General features: G+C 42.3%; 1 protein-coding gene across 1 annotated transcript; it reads right to left on the bottom strand.

The window, feature by feature from the left end:
- Positions 1-7,925: 7,925 nt before the first annotated feature.
- Positions 7,926-13,730, bottom strand: LOC136496346 (mannosyl-oligosaccharide 1,2-alpha-mannosidase MNS1-like). The gene is made up of 14 exons (XM_066491999.1): positions 13,438-13,730; positions 12,218-12,265; positions 11,917-12,093; positions 11,695-11,807; positions 11,215-11,280; positions 10,859-11,030; positions 10,456-10,545; positions 9,769-9,893; positions 9,533-9,598; positions 9,324-9,432; positions 9,113-9,211; positions 8,904-8,984; positions 8,642-8,812; positions 7,926-8,556 (listed from the first exon to the last, which is right to left on the bottom strand). Exons 1-14 carry the CDS (start codon positions 13,594-13,596, stop codon positions 8,338-8,340), a joined length of 1,695 nt encoding a protein of 564 aa, XP_066348096.1. The 5' UTR covers positions 13,597-13,730; the 3' UTR covers positions 7,926-8,337.

Raw genomic sequence — 13,730 nt, forward strand, 5'->3', positions numbered from 1 at the left:
ACTGGACCTAGAGACTGGGAAGCTGGTTCATGGCTCAAAACTCAAAAGAGCAACACAAAGATTATCTTATGCTCTACAAGCTAAAACTATTGGTGCGTTCAGGCCCAATAGAGAGAAGGATGAACTGACGTATGTCCTCGGGACCGTTGAACACAGTGGCCGAACGAGAGGTTTAGGACGGAATATTTCTTGGGAGCATGGTTTCCCTGACGACAGAGATACCTATAGAAGCCGGCAGAGAAGGAAGGATGAGGATGCAGCGTGGATCAGCAGGTTGGAGGAATTGGTTCGTGAGTCACGGGAGACGTTGCTTGAAGCATAGGAGCACAAAAAAGACATGCAAGCTAGAATGCATGACGAAATCATAAAGCAAGTGCAAATAGTAATGAGTGCCCAGAGGCAGGCATCAGATCCAAGAATGAACATTAATATTAGCCCTCCTGATCAGTTGAAAAGCAGTTGCGCTTCCACGGAGTTGCCAAATCAAGATGACGCAATGCTACGTTTCCCCGTGGATGACATCACTGCACCGTTTACATCATGTGAGCTACATATTCTAAAAGAGAATGCCACAATCATGGTGGCTCTCGGTGTTTTTTCTCCTCCAGATCCTACCAAGACACCAAGAATCCATGGGGCAATAATACCACCTGCATATGTTAGCGTCTTAATGGATAGAGTTAACAAAGGTTTTAGTGACCTGCCTCTTGACATTCCAAGAGGTGATAGGGAGAAGACTCTAGGAGAAGCAGAGAAAACATTCATACTATGGCGCAAGTGCTACATCATTATTCTCGAGGTCTCTAGTCCACCACCGCTTCCTCAACTGCCAGACAATAGGTGCGGACAAAAGTGAATGAAACATTTTTTCACAAACTTTCTATTGACATGCATGATTAATAATAATAATTTCTTATACCTAATTATTCTTTTTTGTAATCATATAGTAGGGCCTCCGCCAACCTAAGTCCAATTATTCAATCTCTAGATCATCATAGTGCTCTGGGCAATCAGGTGGTAACGCCGCCACCTCTAAGGAGGTCTCCAACGCCTCCAACGGCTGCCCTGTCTCCCTTGATGACTAAGAGGAAGCCAGCTCCTAAGAGGTCCGCCCCGCAAACAAAGTCGTTGTTCCACCAGCCGGCAAAGAAGAAAGCCTCATCTAATCCAGTTATTCCCCAAAAATTGTCTTTCGAGAAAAGTGAAAAGGAATTAAAAGCTGCAGTAAAAAAGGATGTGGACAGTTTCTTCGAAAAAGTAAAAAAGCAACGAGAAAAGAGGGAGAACCCGGAGAAATCATACTTCTACCTACCTCCAGATCTTCTAAGAAAGAAGGTGGACCAGAAAAAGCGGGAATTTCAAAAGACCCGGCCAAAATCGGACTACGACCGCTCTCTCACTAAGTCATTTGAGGCGACGTAGAAAAAGACTAGACCAGGGAAAGGTGTTGCACAACTCGGACAATAATCGCAACAATCAGTCCCCCCTCTTGTCGTTCGTAATGAATATGGTTCGAACTTAGACTTAGACGTCGATTTTGAGGAGCTGGCTCGATTTTACGAGGAAAACTGGTTTGGACCTTGCCCAAGTGCTCGCTGAAGGACCATCTGCTCCGAAAGTGGATCCTTGGAAGAAATTTGAACATGTGGAAAGAGTTCTATACAACCCTGAGGCCTTAGATGAACTGGGTACACAAATGTACCTACTAAACAAGTGGTACATGGCGGCGTGTGAACGGGGAGAGGACCTTTATTACTGTCAGAGTTAGAAACCAACATTACTTTCGTAGCGATGACGTTATATATGTCGAGTTTGAAGAATTACACCAACTATGCCACCTGGACTCTCTCGATAAAAGTCTCATTAGCTGCTATTGTCTGTAAGTGTGATTATTATCTACTATTAAAGTGTGTATATATAAAGCTACATGTATATATATACATTATATATCCTCACACTATATTTTTATATATACAGATATGAGATGACAGAACTCAGAAAGAGAAAGGATAATGATGTTGGTTTCGTTGATCCAAATGTCGTATTCAAACACCCTAATCCCCCGCCTCAATGGAAAGCTGAACTCGAGAAAAATCTCATGAGGTTCTTAGTGAACCAACAAAACAAGGACATACTCTTCCCCTACAACTTCAAGTGAGTGTTAAATAATTAATGTCGATCATATGGACATTTGTTCAATTATTTGCTTACTAGCTAAGCTATCTCCCATATATATACATATATGTTGACTCTAGTTAATGTCGATCATATTTATGTATAAAAACATATGTAGCAATCACTGGATATTGATGGTCATCGATATGGCCAATAGTCGGTTGAGAATCTTAGACTCATTAAGAAAAGAACAAACAGAGTACCAAGACATGATAGATATTATCCAAGAATAATATGGTCTCTCTAGCAACTATATATACCCCGATCTCTTAACTGCAACAATTATTAAAGACCAAATTAATGTTTTATTTTATTGGGCATAGTGTTTGGAAAAGTTTCATTGAGAATCACCACATGAAACATTGCAAAGCGTCACTAGGATGTAATCGCACACAAAGTAAGTACTATCTACATTTATATATATATAATTCAATTAACACCATGCATGCTTTCAATTCACCGGATCTTTTTTCTCGTAAAAGTGGGTTCTGAGGCAAGAATAGGGGAACAACTACTGTGGATACTATGTTTGCGAGTTTATCGGGGCGTACACAAAAAGAACTCTTGAAGAGATCCTCAAAGTATGTTATATAAATATATTCATATATTCACAATTTCTTTTGTTGCTCATATATATAAGTAATCAAGGGACCAACACACACACACACACACACACACACACACACACACACACACACACACACACACACACATATATATATATATATATATATATATATATATATATATATATATATATATATATATATATATATATATATATATATATATATTAATACTTTTCATTTAACTTTTATTGAAGACTTTATGGTTGAAGGAAAAAGTCATACGACGTGACCAACTGAAAGCAATTCAAGAGACCATAGCAGGATTTCTTAATGACCAGGTCCTCAACCCCGCCGGCGAGTTCTACAATGACGTCAACGAAACATGGAAGCCAAACTAGATGGAGTGATTTTTTTTATCCCAAGGATATTATAGAATATACAATTCAACCTTTATTTGTAATATATATATACACACATACATATTATATGTACATAAAATAACGTACAATATATGTATATGCATGTAATATATACGTTAGTTTCATACTTTAGTTTGTACAAAATGTTCGAACATTATAAACGTGTAGAATACGTATATTATTAGTAGCGTAGAATGCGTATTCGAAAACCTATTCGAAAACCAAAACGAATCATCAATTGAAAATAGAAACAAAAAAAAGAAAAAAAGGAAACATTTAGTCTCAGTTGGTAATACCAACCGGAACTAAAGGGCCGCCCCACGTGGCCAGGCCAGAAGGCCCTTTAGTCCCGGTTGGTCTTACCAACCGGGACTAAAGGTGCACCTTTAGTCCCGGACGCGAAACTGGGAGTCCGGCACTAAAGGAGGGGACCTTTAGTCCCGATTTCGTACTCCCGAACCGGGAGTACAACCCGTTTCTCCACTAGTGATATAGACGTGCGCACCATGCATGTACTCCTAGCACGGCCGCCGAGCTCCGACTAACCCCCTAGCGCGCCGCGGGGAGGGCAAAGGCGAGGAGGGTGGGGTCGAGGACGAGCGTGGGTTGCTGAACGGCGAGGAGAGGGCGGCAGAGGATCGGAGGGGTGCGGAAGGAGACCGACGCAAGGGTGAAGTTGGATCTGTCACGCCGTAACGTCGTCCCTAACGGAGTACGGCGGTAGTGCTCCGATCCATGTGCAATTTTGGCTCTTTTTTTCCTTATATAAGACGTGGTCACGTTTTTGTAATTGTGGCACTATTTTCTTAATTCGTGTGAACGCATGGGGCAGTACTGTAGGAGTATGATCTATGGACGTCGTCAATTCTGCCGGCTGTCTTGACTGTTTAGCTAGCTTGCATTTGGGCCAATAAGCCCATCGTGATTATTAACTGAGACTGTCGAGCGATACGCACACCTTCATCCGTTAATCTGACAAGCAATGAGCGGTTAAGTATACCTGCCTTATACGTAGTATACTAGCTTGCAGCTGCCCGATCGACGAGGTGAGTGAAGGTAGAGATGGGTGATAAATCAATACGTGCAGCGCACGGTGGCCGCGGGAAACCGTCGTCCGGCCGGCGGGCGTCATGGCATCAGCAAGGCGACGCGGACGGGGATCGGATCGGCCTGTCGAGTCGAGGGGACCGCCGCGCCGCAGCAACAGCAACAGCAGCACGGGCAGTCGGCCAGTCGGGCACCAACGCAGCAGGTCTTGCTGTTGCGCAAGGGGGCTGGCCGGCTGTTTGGCCTGGCGTAGGGTCACTCCTGGTCCCCCGGCCAGGCCCAAGCGCGCGCGCGTCCATGTATGCATCATATATATACGGAGTATGTCCGCGGCGCATGACGTAGGAGTAGTAGTACACGGGTGGATTTGCTGATGGGCATGGCCGTTGCAAGCTAACAAACATCATCATGAAGGACACGATTTATTACTGTATTATTAGTGAAAGGTGAAGTAAAATCCTTGTGCAACCACGCACATATTACTGTCGTGCACGCGCATACCGTTGAAACGACTAGACATTCATGATGGCATGCATGATGCCGATCGCCTCTCGATCAGAAAGTCGCACGACGTACGCACGGCACCTAACTTGAGAGACGACTGAGGCAGGAACAAAAATCGTAGAGTTTCTGCACAAATGAAGCTAAGGGACAAGCCATGACGACGTTGGGTCGTGGTCGTGGCACTACACAAACACAACGAACCCGAGCTACCATGATAGATAGCATCGTAACCGCGATTAATCAATGAAATGATACCAAGCAGCAAGCACACGCCGTTTTCGCCGGACCCTGATCTTCGCAATATTGCTTGTTTCGCACTCTCCTATCCTTCTTCTAGCGATAATTGCTACTGCTGCCATACGCAGGCACAGCGACTCGTCAACTTCTGTACCTAACTAAAGCCCGAATGTGACGGGAGATGAAAACGCGAAGGAAAACAAGATATCCTCGCCGTGGTAGATTCAGAGGAATATACCATGGACGGAAAAAAAGGACATGGAGAGATCGTCGTACGTGAGCTGGCGTGCATTCTTCCCTTGCTCGACCCGTGACAGCCTCGATCGAGGACTAGTACGTACGATCGAGTGCCGAACCACAAGGAAATCAGCGGCAGACAGAGACCCAGGGAGAGGGACCGTAAATTGCTCGCCAGCCCTCACCGGGGACTCGACCGATCGGGATCGGGTTGTTGTCGTATATATATATTGTCTAACGTGACTTTGGATGGAGAAGAACTGTGGAATTGAACGTCCAACTCCAACCTACCGACCCCCAACGACCCAGCCAAGGTCTGATTACTGACAATTACCATGCATGATATATGCTGCATTCATCACAACACAAGCATGGTGTCACAACTAACAAACATCCAATCCGGTGGCTTGCTTGTCGTTGAGGTCGGCGGAGGGATAGATCGTGACCGTCGGTGCGTGGCGTAGCTAAAGTAATGAAGCGGCCGGCGGACTACGCGAGTCGGCGAGCACGGCAAGTCGATCGGGTCCCGGGGCCGGCACACGAGACGTCGGCAGGCACACACGCGTACGTCGACGTGGGCTCCTTACTCCTTGCCATGGAGGGACAACTGGAGATGGCCTCGGGTGTACGTTTTTGGCACTGTTGGTGACTGATTCCTTTCGTTTTGAGCGCCCGGGCCGGGACAGAACCGCGGCATGCTGCCGAGTGGAGGCTGCCCAGTCGGTGCCTCCGTGGGAGTCGCGCGGGAAGAAACTTCCGCGGGCTGGCCAGCCGACTTGGGCCTTCCGGCCAGAGGCAGCGGTGGGCCGAAAGGACCGGAGGCCGCGGGAACTTGTGCCTGCACGTACCGGAAAAGTCTATTTGAGCTCCCAATTATCCTCCAAGTTCGGTTCCAGAAAATTGGTTTTCTAGATTCCTCTATCATTTGAAACCGCCCGAATTTGCTACCTAAATAAACGATTTTTAAATTGGTTTAAACCAATATGATGCAACACCAACCGTTCTACTGTGACGCCATATAGCTCCGAGCCTGCAGATAAATCAGACTATGTTATAGTTCAAGAAGATCAACTAGACTTTTAAAAAATATATATTTAAAATATACCAATATATTTCTGAAAAATACACAAGTAAAACCCTAAATCAATTTATAGAAAATTTGTTCTAAAATCGTGCTCAATCTTATTACCTAGCTTGGAATTATTTAACTCTTGTATGCTCTCGTCTTGATGTTTATTTGCTAGTAGTGTATTTAGCGCATGTTTGGGACTGCTCCATCACAAACTCCACCGCGGAATAGCTCCACGAAAAGCTAGAGTTTCTGGAGTATCCCTTTAGGTGGTATCACAACTTCACCTTTTTTCTAAAGCAGAGTTTGTGGAGCTGCATCTATTTAGCTAAAAACGTGGAGAGAGCTGCATCTATTTAGCTAAAAACGTGGAGCAGAACCGTCCTAAATAGGCCCTTTTGTCTTTGTTGATTCAAACATGCCCCACCAATGGATATCACCATTTCACAAAAGAAACATCCTTTATTTTATGTTTCTTGTTTATAAACATGCATATGAGTTCTGTTCGGTGAGATTTGAATTATTGGCACAAAATGGACACGGTCAAGAGAATGATGTAAAAATAAGTTAACCAAATACCATGAACTGTCAACATCAGGTTCTGTGCTCATAGGGAATGGATGTGCCTGCACGCGTGTACAAGCAAGACATGTGTTCATATTAAATAGGATCGAGTATGAGGTGGTAACAGACACATGTGTTGTTGTCATTGAAGTCATTTGAATTCTTCAGCCTGTTCGGTTGGCTGGTTCGTATCGTTGCTGGTTCGTGAAGAAGTACTGCTGGCTGGTTTATGTGAGAGAAAAATACTATTTCGGCTGGAAATTTACGATCGTTTATGACAAGCCACAGCCAAACGAACAGGCTGCTTATTTGCTCTGGGTTGTCAACATAAACTAATTATAACACATAACGAGAGCATCTACTAACAAATAAGCATCAAAAGGAGACCATGTAAGATATTCTTAGATTGGCACCATACTATAATGCATGATTTTAGAAAAAATGAATCCGAGCTAAAAGCAAGTTTTCAATTAAAATTCTAAAATTAAATTGGATTTTAGGATTTTAAATAACATATTTTTTTAGAAAAGTATTTGGATATTTTTTTTGAAAAGGAAATATTTTTGTAATCTTACGATAAAGTTTGCTTGACCCCAAACTATCCGCGTGGTTTGATTTATCTGTATCGTGGCTAACATGGCACCAGGTTAGCTAAAACCGTTTTTAAAACCAGGGAGCAAATTCGAACGGTTCCAAATGTTGAAGAAGGTTAAAAACCCAGTGTTTTTTTATTGGTTGAGGCAAATCATACTCGGTGAAAGTTGGTAAAGGTCAAATGGGCCTTGTTACATTCCTTCGTGCTCGTCGGAGCGACTACTCTGAACTCGCTCCAAGACCTGGTCACTGTCATGCTGCAGTTCGGAAAAGAGGACATGGTAACGCCTTGATTTACGGTACTCGTCTTTCACCAAGTACGACCGTAGGATGCTCGTACCCTTTTGTAACACAGTACATATATACCAATCCCCAACCCCAACTTACAAATGAACTGAAGTTCACAAAACGCCTCCACGAGACCAGAAGTCCAGAACAGACAGCAGAGTTTACACAATTAACATGTTCTCCAGAGGCTGAAGGAAAGGACTCCAGAGGAGAACGAAGTACTTACTGAAGGAAAACCACAAACAACCTTTTTATATAAATCGTATCTGAAAAAAGTAATAACTAGGGGGGCACATAATGACAATACAGCTCCGTCGAGGCCCCAGGAGAGCAACAACATATGGACAGTGAGTTAAATGTATGCTACACATCAACAACGCACCTCAGGTGCGTAAGCAAGTCCAAAGATAAAAGCTTCTATGGGGCTCTTGACCTCCGATCATATCCACGGAGGTCACTGCCCCGCATATAGCATCATGCTCTACCTATGATTTTTGCTCTAAACAATCTGTTGCCGTGATTTTTAACCCTTACTGTTTCAGGCAGAAAGTTCCCTCGTGTCAGAACACATCTTCATCAGGGAGGTCAGACTCAGACTGGCAGATTCAAAAATCCACTGCTCTATATCCAAAGATTACTCAGGCTTTCCCTGTTTTCTCCCGAATGGTCGGACCGATGTTCCAATGCCTTTGTTATCATTTACTGGAACAATTCTCAATGGGTGAGCCTCAGTATTGAAAACCCACTCGTCGAAGGATATGACTGATGGAGGGGAGAAAAGTAGGTAGAGGTACTTGAGCGTCTCTGCCAGGAAGAAGCTCTGCATCATGTTATCTTTTTCACCAGTGTTCACCTGAAGACAAATGTTCCAACAATAGTTGTGTCAGAAAAATGCTATTCAGCAGAAATTCAACAATGGAAGTCATGAGGAAACCTACATCTCTCAGTCCCACATATCCAGATTCTATGCGGGAGTTCTTCTCAAATGCCTGGAATATGTCCCACCCCCAATCTTGGTATGTTTTATTCCCCGTCAAGCGCCACAGGTACATAAGTGATTCAACAGTCTCTGGTCTCAAGATGTTCCATGATGTGCCCACACTCATGTCCTATGGTCAGTAGGAAAATATCATTCAGAATTGATGGTTTGGTATAAGATTTTTATTACTGAAAGAGGAAAAATAAAGGGTTGGATACTACCTGTCCAGTATGGAAAAAATAATTTTCTCCAGCCAACTTCGTGGGAGTGGTTTGGTAGAAATTATAGCAGGTCCTAGCAAGCTATGACATGAATGGAAAGAAAAAAAGAAGTTACACCAACAAACAGAAAGAAAATCATATTAATTCTCAAGTGTATCAAACAAAGACTTGAAATCTTCATAAAAAGGAGGATTACCACAAGGATTTACCTCTTTTGCAAGATTCATAATTTGCTCTGATTTTTCTGGTCCATAACCAGAGGCTCCTAATGCCAGCATACCAGGAGCAAAGCAAGCAAGTTCATCCATCTGTGTTAGTCACAGGCAGAACTTATCAGAACTTTAGAGAAGAATGGGGGATAAGCTTCAGCAAGCAGCCTGCCAACAACAATGAACAATCAACTGAATGGGGATACATTACCTTGTCAGACAATGAGCCACCATTCTTTTCACAAATGTAGTAGTAATTAGATGGTGTAGTTTTCTTGGTTAAACTTAATAGACCTTCCATTGATGTCTCCCACATTTGTCTGAATTGAAAAACATGAATGGGATTGTTATCCACGTTGAATTGAATAAATTGCAATGGCTACTTAACATTGTGAAACCAAGCTGACAATAGTCCCAAACCTGTAGTGCTTTACATGCTCAGTTTTATTCCCCTGGACCCAGACCTTGAGCAAATATTCGTAGAAGCTGAACAGAAAATGACAGTTAGATTTATTTTCGAAATTTTCTGGAGACAATAGCAACTAAGGTCCACAGCACAAAACTTAGCAATGATCCAATAGGAGAGCACAAATCTACCAGAGCTAAGTGCCGAAATAACAGGAAGAAAATATTTGGCCAGAAGACAATGACATTACCTATCTCCCATAGCACCAAATGTGATAGTTGAGTATGATGCTGTCCCAGAATGAGGATTTATGTAGATAGGAAGCAAACCATCACTGGGATATATCTTCTGAAGCTGTGTGATGACGTTCTCCGCCTAAAATTAGATTGTAGCAACTCAAATAAGAGCCCAACATTAAAAACAACTGAACCAAGAAAGACATCAAGACAGGATTTAAATGTCAAACATGAATAGGGCATTTTACTAGTAAAACTAGCAGCCTAATACATATTGCCAGGCATTGACAAGACATTCTACCAACCCTAACTTACTTTCAAAATTCCATGCATTTGGCTCAAGATTCACATGTTTCATTTAAACACTATCAGAATGAGAAAACTACATTCTTCAGGGTTTTCCAGAACAAAATAATTCTGCATGTTTCAGCTTACATAGAAAATTAATCCTTCAATAATGATTTGACATATGTAAGTGAGTAAAACAGGTAGACATCACCAAAATTGGTTGGATCAAATGGGATTCATCATCAAACAAAAAACACTCAGCTCTCTCCCTCAAAAACAAGTATGGTGGAAAGGAAACACTATGGTACAAGAATGACAGCTATGTTTCACACTGAGGTTTCACTCTAAATTTGCTCATCTAATAGCATAGAACTGGAGGGACATCTGAAAATATGAGTGAAAAGTAGCAGCACCTTCTGCTGGTATTTGGGATCCCCAGTCCTCTGTGACAGAGCTATGAATTCAAGTTGCTCAGTACCAGAATCTGCAAGGATACTATCACCCTGCAGAAGGAACAAAGCATATGGAATTTATTCTTTGTTTTCTGAGCTGGAAAGAAAATAATCAGGTTAAAAATGTTTTAAAAACAGCTAGCAATCACAAGTGGTACAGTTATCAGGTCTATGCGATGAGATAGAAATCAAAGCCTCAAATTACAAACTGAATACTGAATGTTTGAAAGACAAAAAAAAAACGGGATGGGATGATTTGAATAAGGTTACTATCAGTACACCTACTTGTGAACTACAGTACGTTTAGGAAGGGATTTAAATACAAGTGGTTACTCAGTTGAAATATAGAATACCAGTGACTTACGTTGGTCCATCCAGGATTATGGGCTCGTCCATGAGCTAGGTTTATTTTATTATAGGGGATGCCAGATGTTGTATCCCAAGCAGGTAATAGTCGATCTGTAATATCTTTAGCCTTGTCAAGAAATACTTTATCACCAGATAGATCGTATGCACTAAGCAGACCTCCAACAACCCTGAATATAAACAAACAAAATAAAATAAAAATTAGACAACCTAGCTGTAGTTATGTTTCCTATAGGGATCATAATGATGGTGTATCCAGATAACATTGGCCTTTGCAGCCAAATATCTGCAAGAAACAAACTAAGATGAGGACATAAAAAAATACTATAATAAAGGTAAACCTTATAATGCAACCTTATGGTCGTTTCAAAAACACTTGCATCATAATCCTTGTCAAAGTCTAATGACTCCGCCACCCAGCTGTTATGACATAGGCATTAGTCAGATTGGGTATGCAGCATAAAATCAGAATAAAGCACTGAAATAATTCCAAGGAGTATTACCATGCAAAAATAGCAATATAAAAGTATACAAAATAAATGTCATTTTATCATATGGAACAGGTGAAAATGATAGAATAATGAAGAAATGTGAAGTAAATAAGAGATTGTATAATCCTCTATAATAAGGGGTCAAAGAGACGCGGTCATGAATTTTGCATGTAAGTGCCCCAATAATCTTGCTCTCTAAATTCAGGATAAAAATACAGGGGGCACTGGGTCTAGTCTATTGAACTGAATATTACTACAAGTAGACTGCTAACTCAATTTTACTAGCCAAAGGAAAGAGCAAGAGAATAAAGGTCTACATGATGAAAAAACAAATAAAACTCACTCTCTAGCTTTCTGAAATTCATCTTTCAGGCCCATTATATACAGGGTATCAAGTGAGTCAACAAGGGTTGCTCCAAGACCACCAAAGCTATTGATACCATTCTTTGATTGTGGCTGGGAATCGAGGTGAGCAAAGCAAAAGACAGAAAGGTATTTTAGAACTAGAATCAGTTAGGAAATGTGAAACCAACTGTAGATCAGAATTACTACTGACTAAACAAACCTGAAGCTCATCCATTCCCCAGGCATACTTCACATAAGAATTCCAAGCATGGAGCATTGCCTCTTTAACTTTTTCCCGCCTTTCATTATTGGCAGGATCAATTTCTACAAGATCTTTTCTGGAATTCTTGTTGCTTACTACTGGATTTTCATCCAGATGAACTCCAGCCTTTCTTAGCTGTTGAAAAGACATCAGAACAATTGAAGTATGAATAGTCTTTTCAAGGGAAACAGATTCTGGAATAAAGGGGTTACTAAGCCAGCATGGCACTTCAAAGAAAAGTTTGGTTGTATTGCATTACCTGGTCATGCAAACGATTTATATCATCTTCTAATCGGGAAATCTCAGACTGAAAATAGGGGAAGAAGAAGCTTAATATCAGAAACAATCAGGACAACTCCAAGTATACACATCAGATTCAAGATAAACTAAGGACTATCTTGATATAAATGAAGCAAAGGGGTCTCTGTGTACATATCACCATTTCCCGATCAGAACAAAGAAGCAAATCAGGTCCATACTCGATACAATCAAAGTTATAGCACTAATAAAGATGAATGTATCTCATAAATCAAGATAAGAAAAACAAGGAAGGTACGAAGGTAATAAGATATACAAGCTTCACAATGGCAGTGGCCCAGTGACTCAGAACTCAGAATCTACAGTTCTCTACGCCCTTTATAATTCCATAAGCCATAACATACAAAGAAACGGTTCTTTGTCCAAAGGAGACCTCTAGAGGCACCAGTGCATTGTGGAGCCCTAAGCCAAGCTAGTAATATGAGGAGAGGTAGACGAAGACCAAAATTAACATAGGGGGAGGCAATAAAAAGAGATTTGAAAGCTTGGGATATACCTAGAGATCTATGTTTGAATAGGAGTACTTGGAAAGCTGCTATTGAAATGCCTGAACCGTGACTTGGGGCTCTTGGTGGGTTTAACTCTAGCCTACCCCAACTTGCTTGGGAAGGCTATGTATGTATAACATACAAAGAAACGGTTCACACTCGCTACCTTCACCGTACAACTTGGGAGACACAGAAGATGATAAAAATTTTCAATACATCCGTACGTTTCCTGCTAATCAAAGGAGACCCAAACCTCATCGCCAATTACAGTCAAAGCCTGAAGCTAAACGAACTTATACAGTTAAATAAATATAGAGAGTTTTAGTGTTCTACTATATACAATTTCACCATTAATTCGCATCTCTGTTTGCAAGGAGCGACTGAGTCACATATTACAATATCCGAATCAAAATTCTTAAATAACAGTTAAATCCTGAACATAATAATCCCCCACTACACAAACACAATAGGCTACCCCAACCATTTCTAGTCCTTATAAACTGACGCAGTAAGATCCACGGATAACCACAAGTTCTCGAGAAACCAGATCCAGCTACAAATCAGCCTGGCGACAAATCGTGCAAAGCGAGGCGCGACAGGAACTAATCAGATCCCGGTCACTAAACTCTCCAGCCCGGATCAGGGGAGCTCCTGCGGGGCGAGAGGGGCGCACCTCGTACTCGCTGACGAGCGACTGGCGGTCCCAGAAGGCGAAGGTGGCCGCGACGAAGACGAAGAAGAGGAGCGCCAGGCGCTTGGGCCGCTTGAGGTAGTACGCCGGGTTCAGGTACCGCCAGGCCGCCGACGACGAAGAAGACGACCGCCGAGCCATCGGGACCGCCTCCGGCGACTAGATCGCCGGGATCCAAGCTCGTCGCCGCCTCCGGCGTGGTCCGCGGCGATTCGCGCGTGCCTGCGTCGAATGTGTTTGTGTGCTTCTGTTTCGGCCGTGGTCATCGGCAGGAG

The sequence above is a fragment of the Miscanthus floridulus genome, chromosome 12 (assembly GCF_019320115.1).
Source record: "Miscanthus floridulus cultivar M001 chromosome 12, ASM1932011v1, whole genome shotgun sequence".
NCBI classification, from domain to species: Eukaryota; Viridiplantae; Streptophyta; class Magnoliopsida; order Poales; family Poaceae; genus Miscanthus; species Miscanthus floridulus.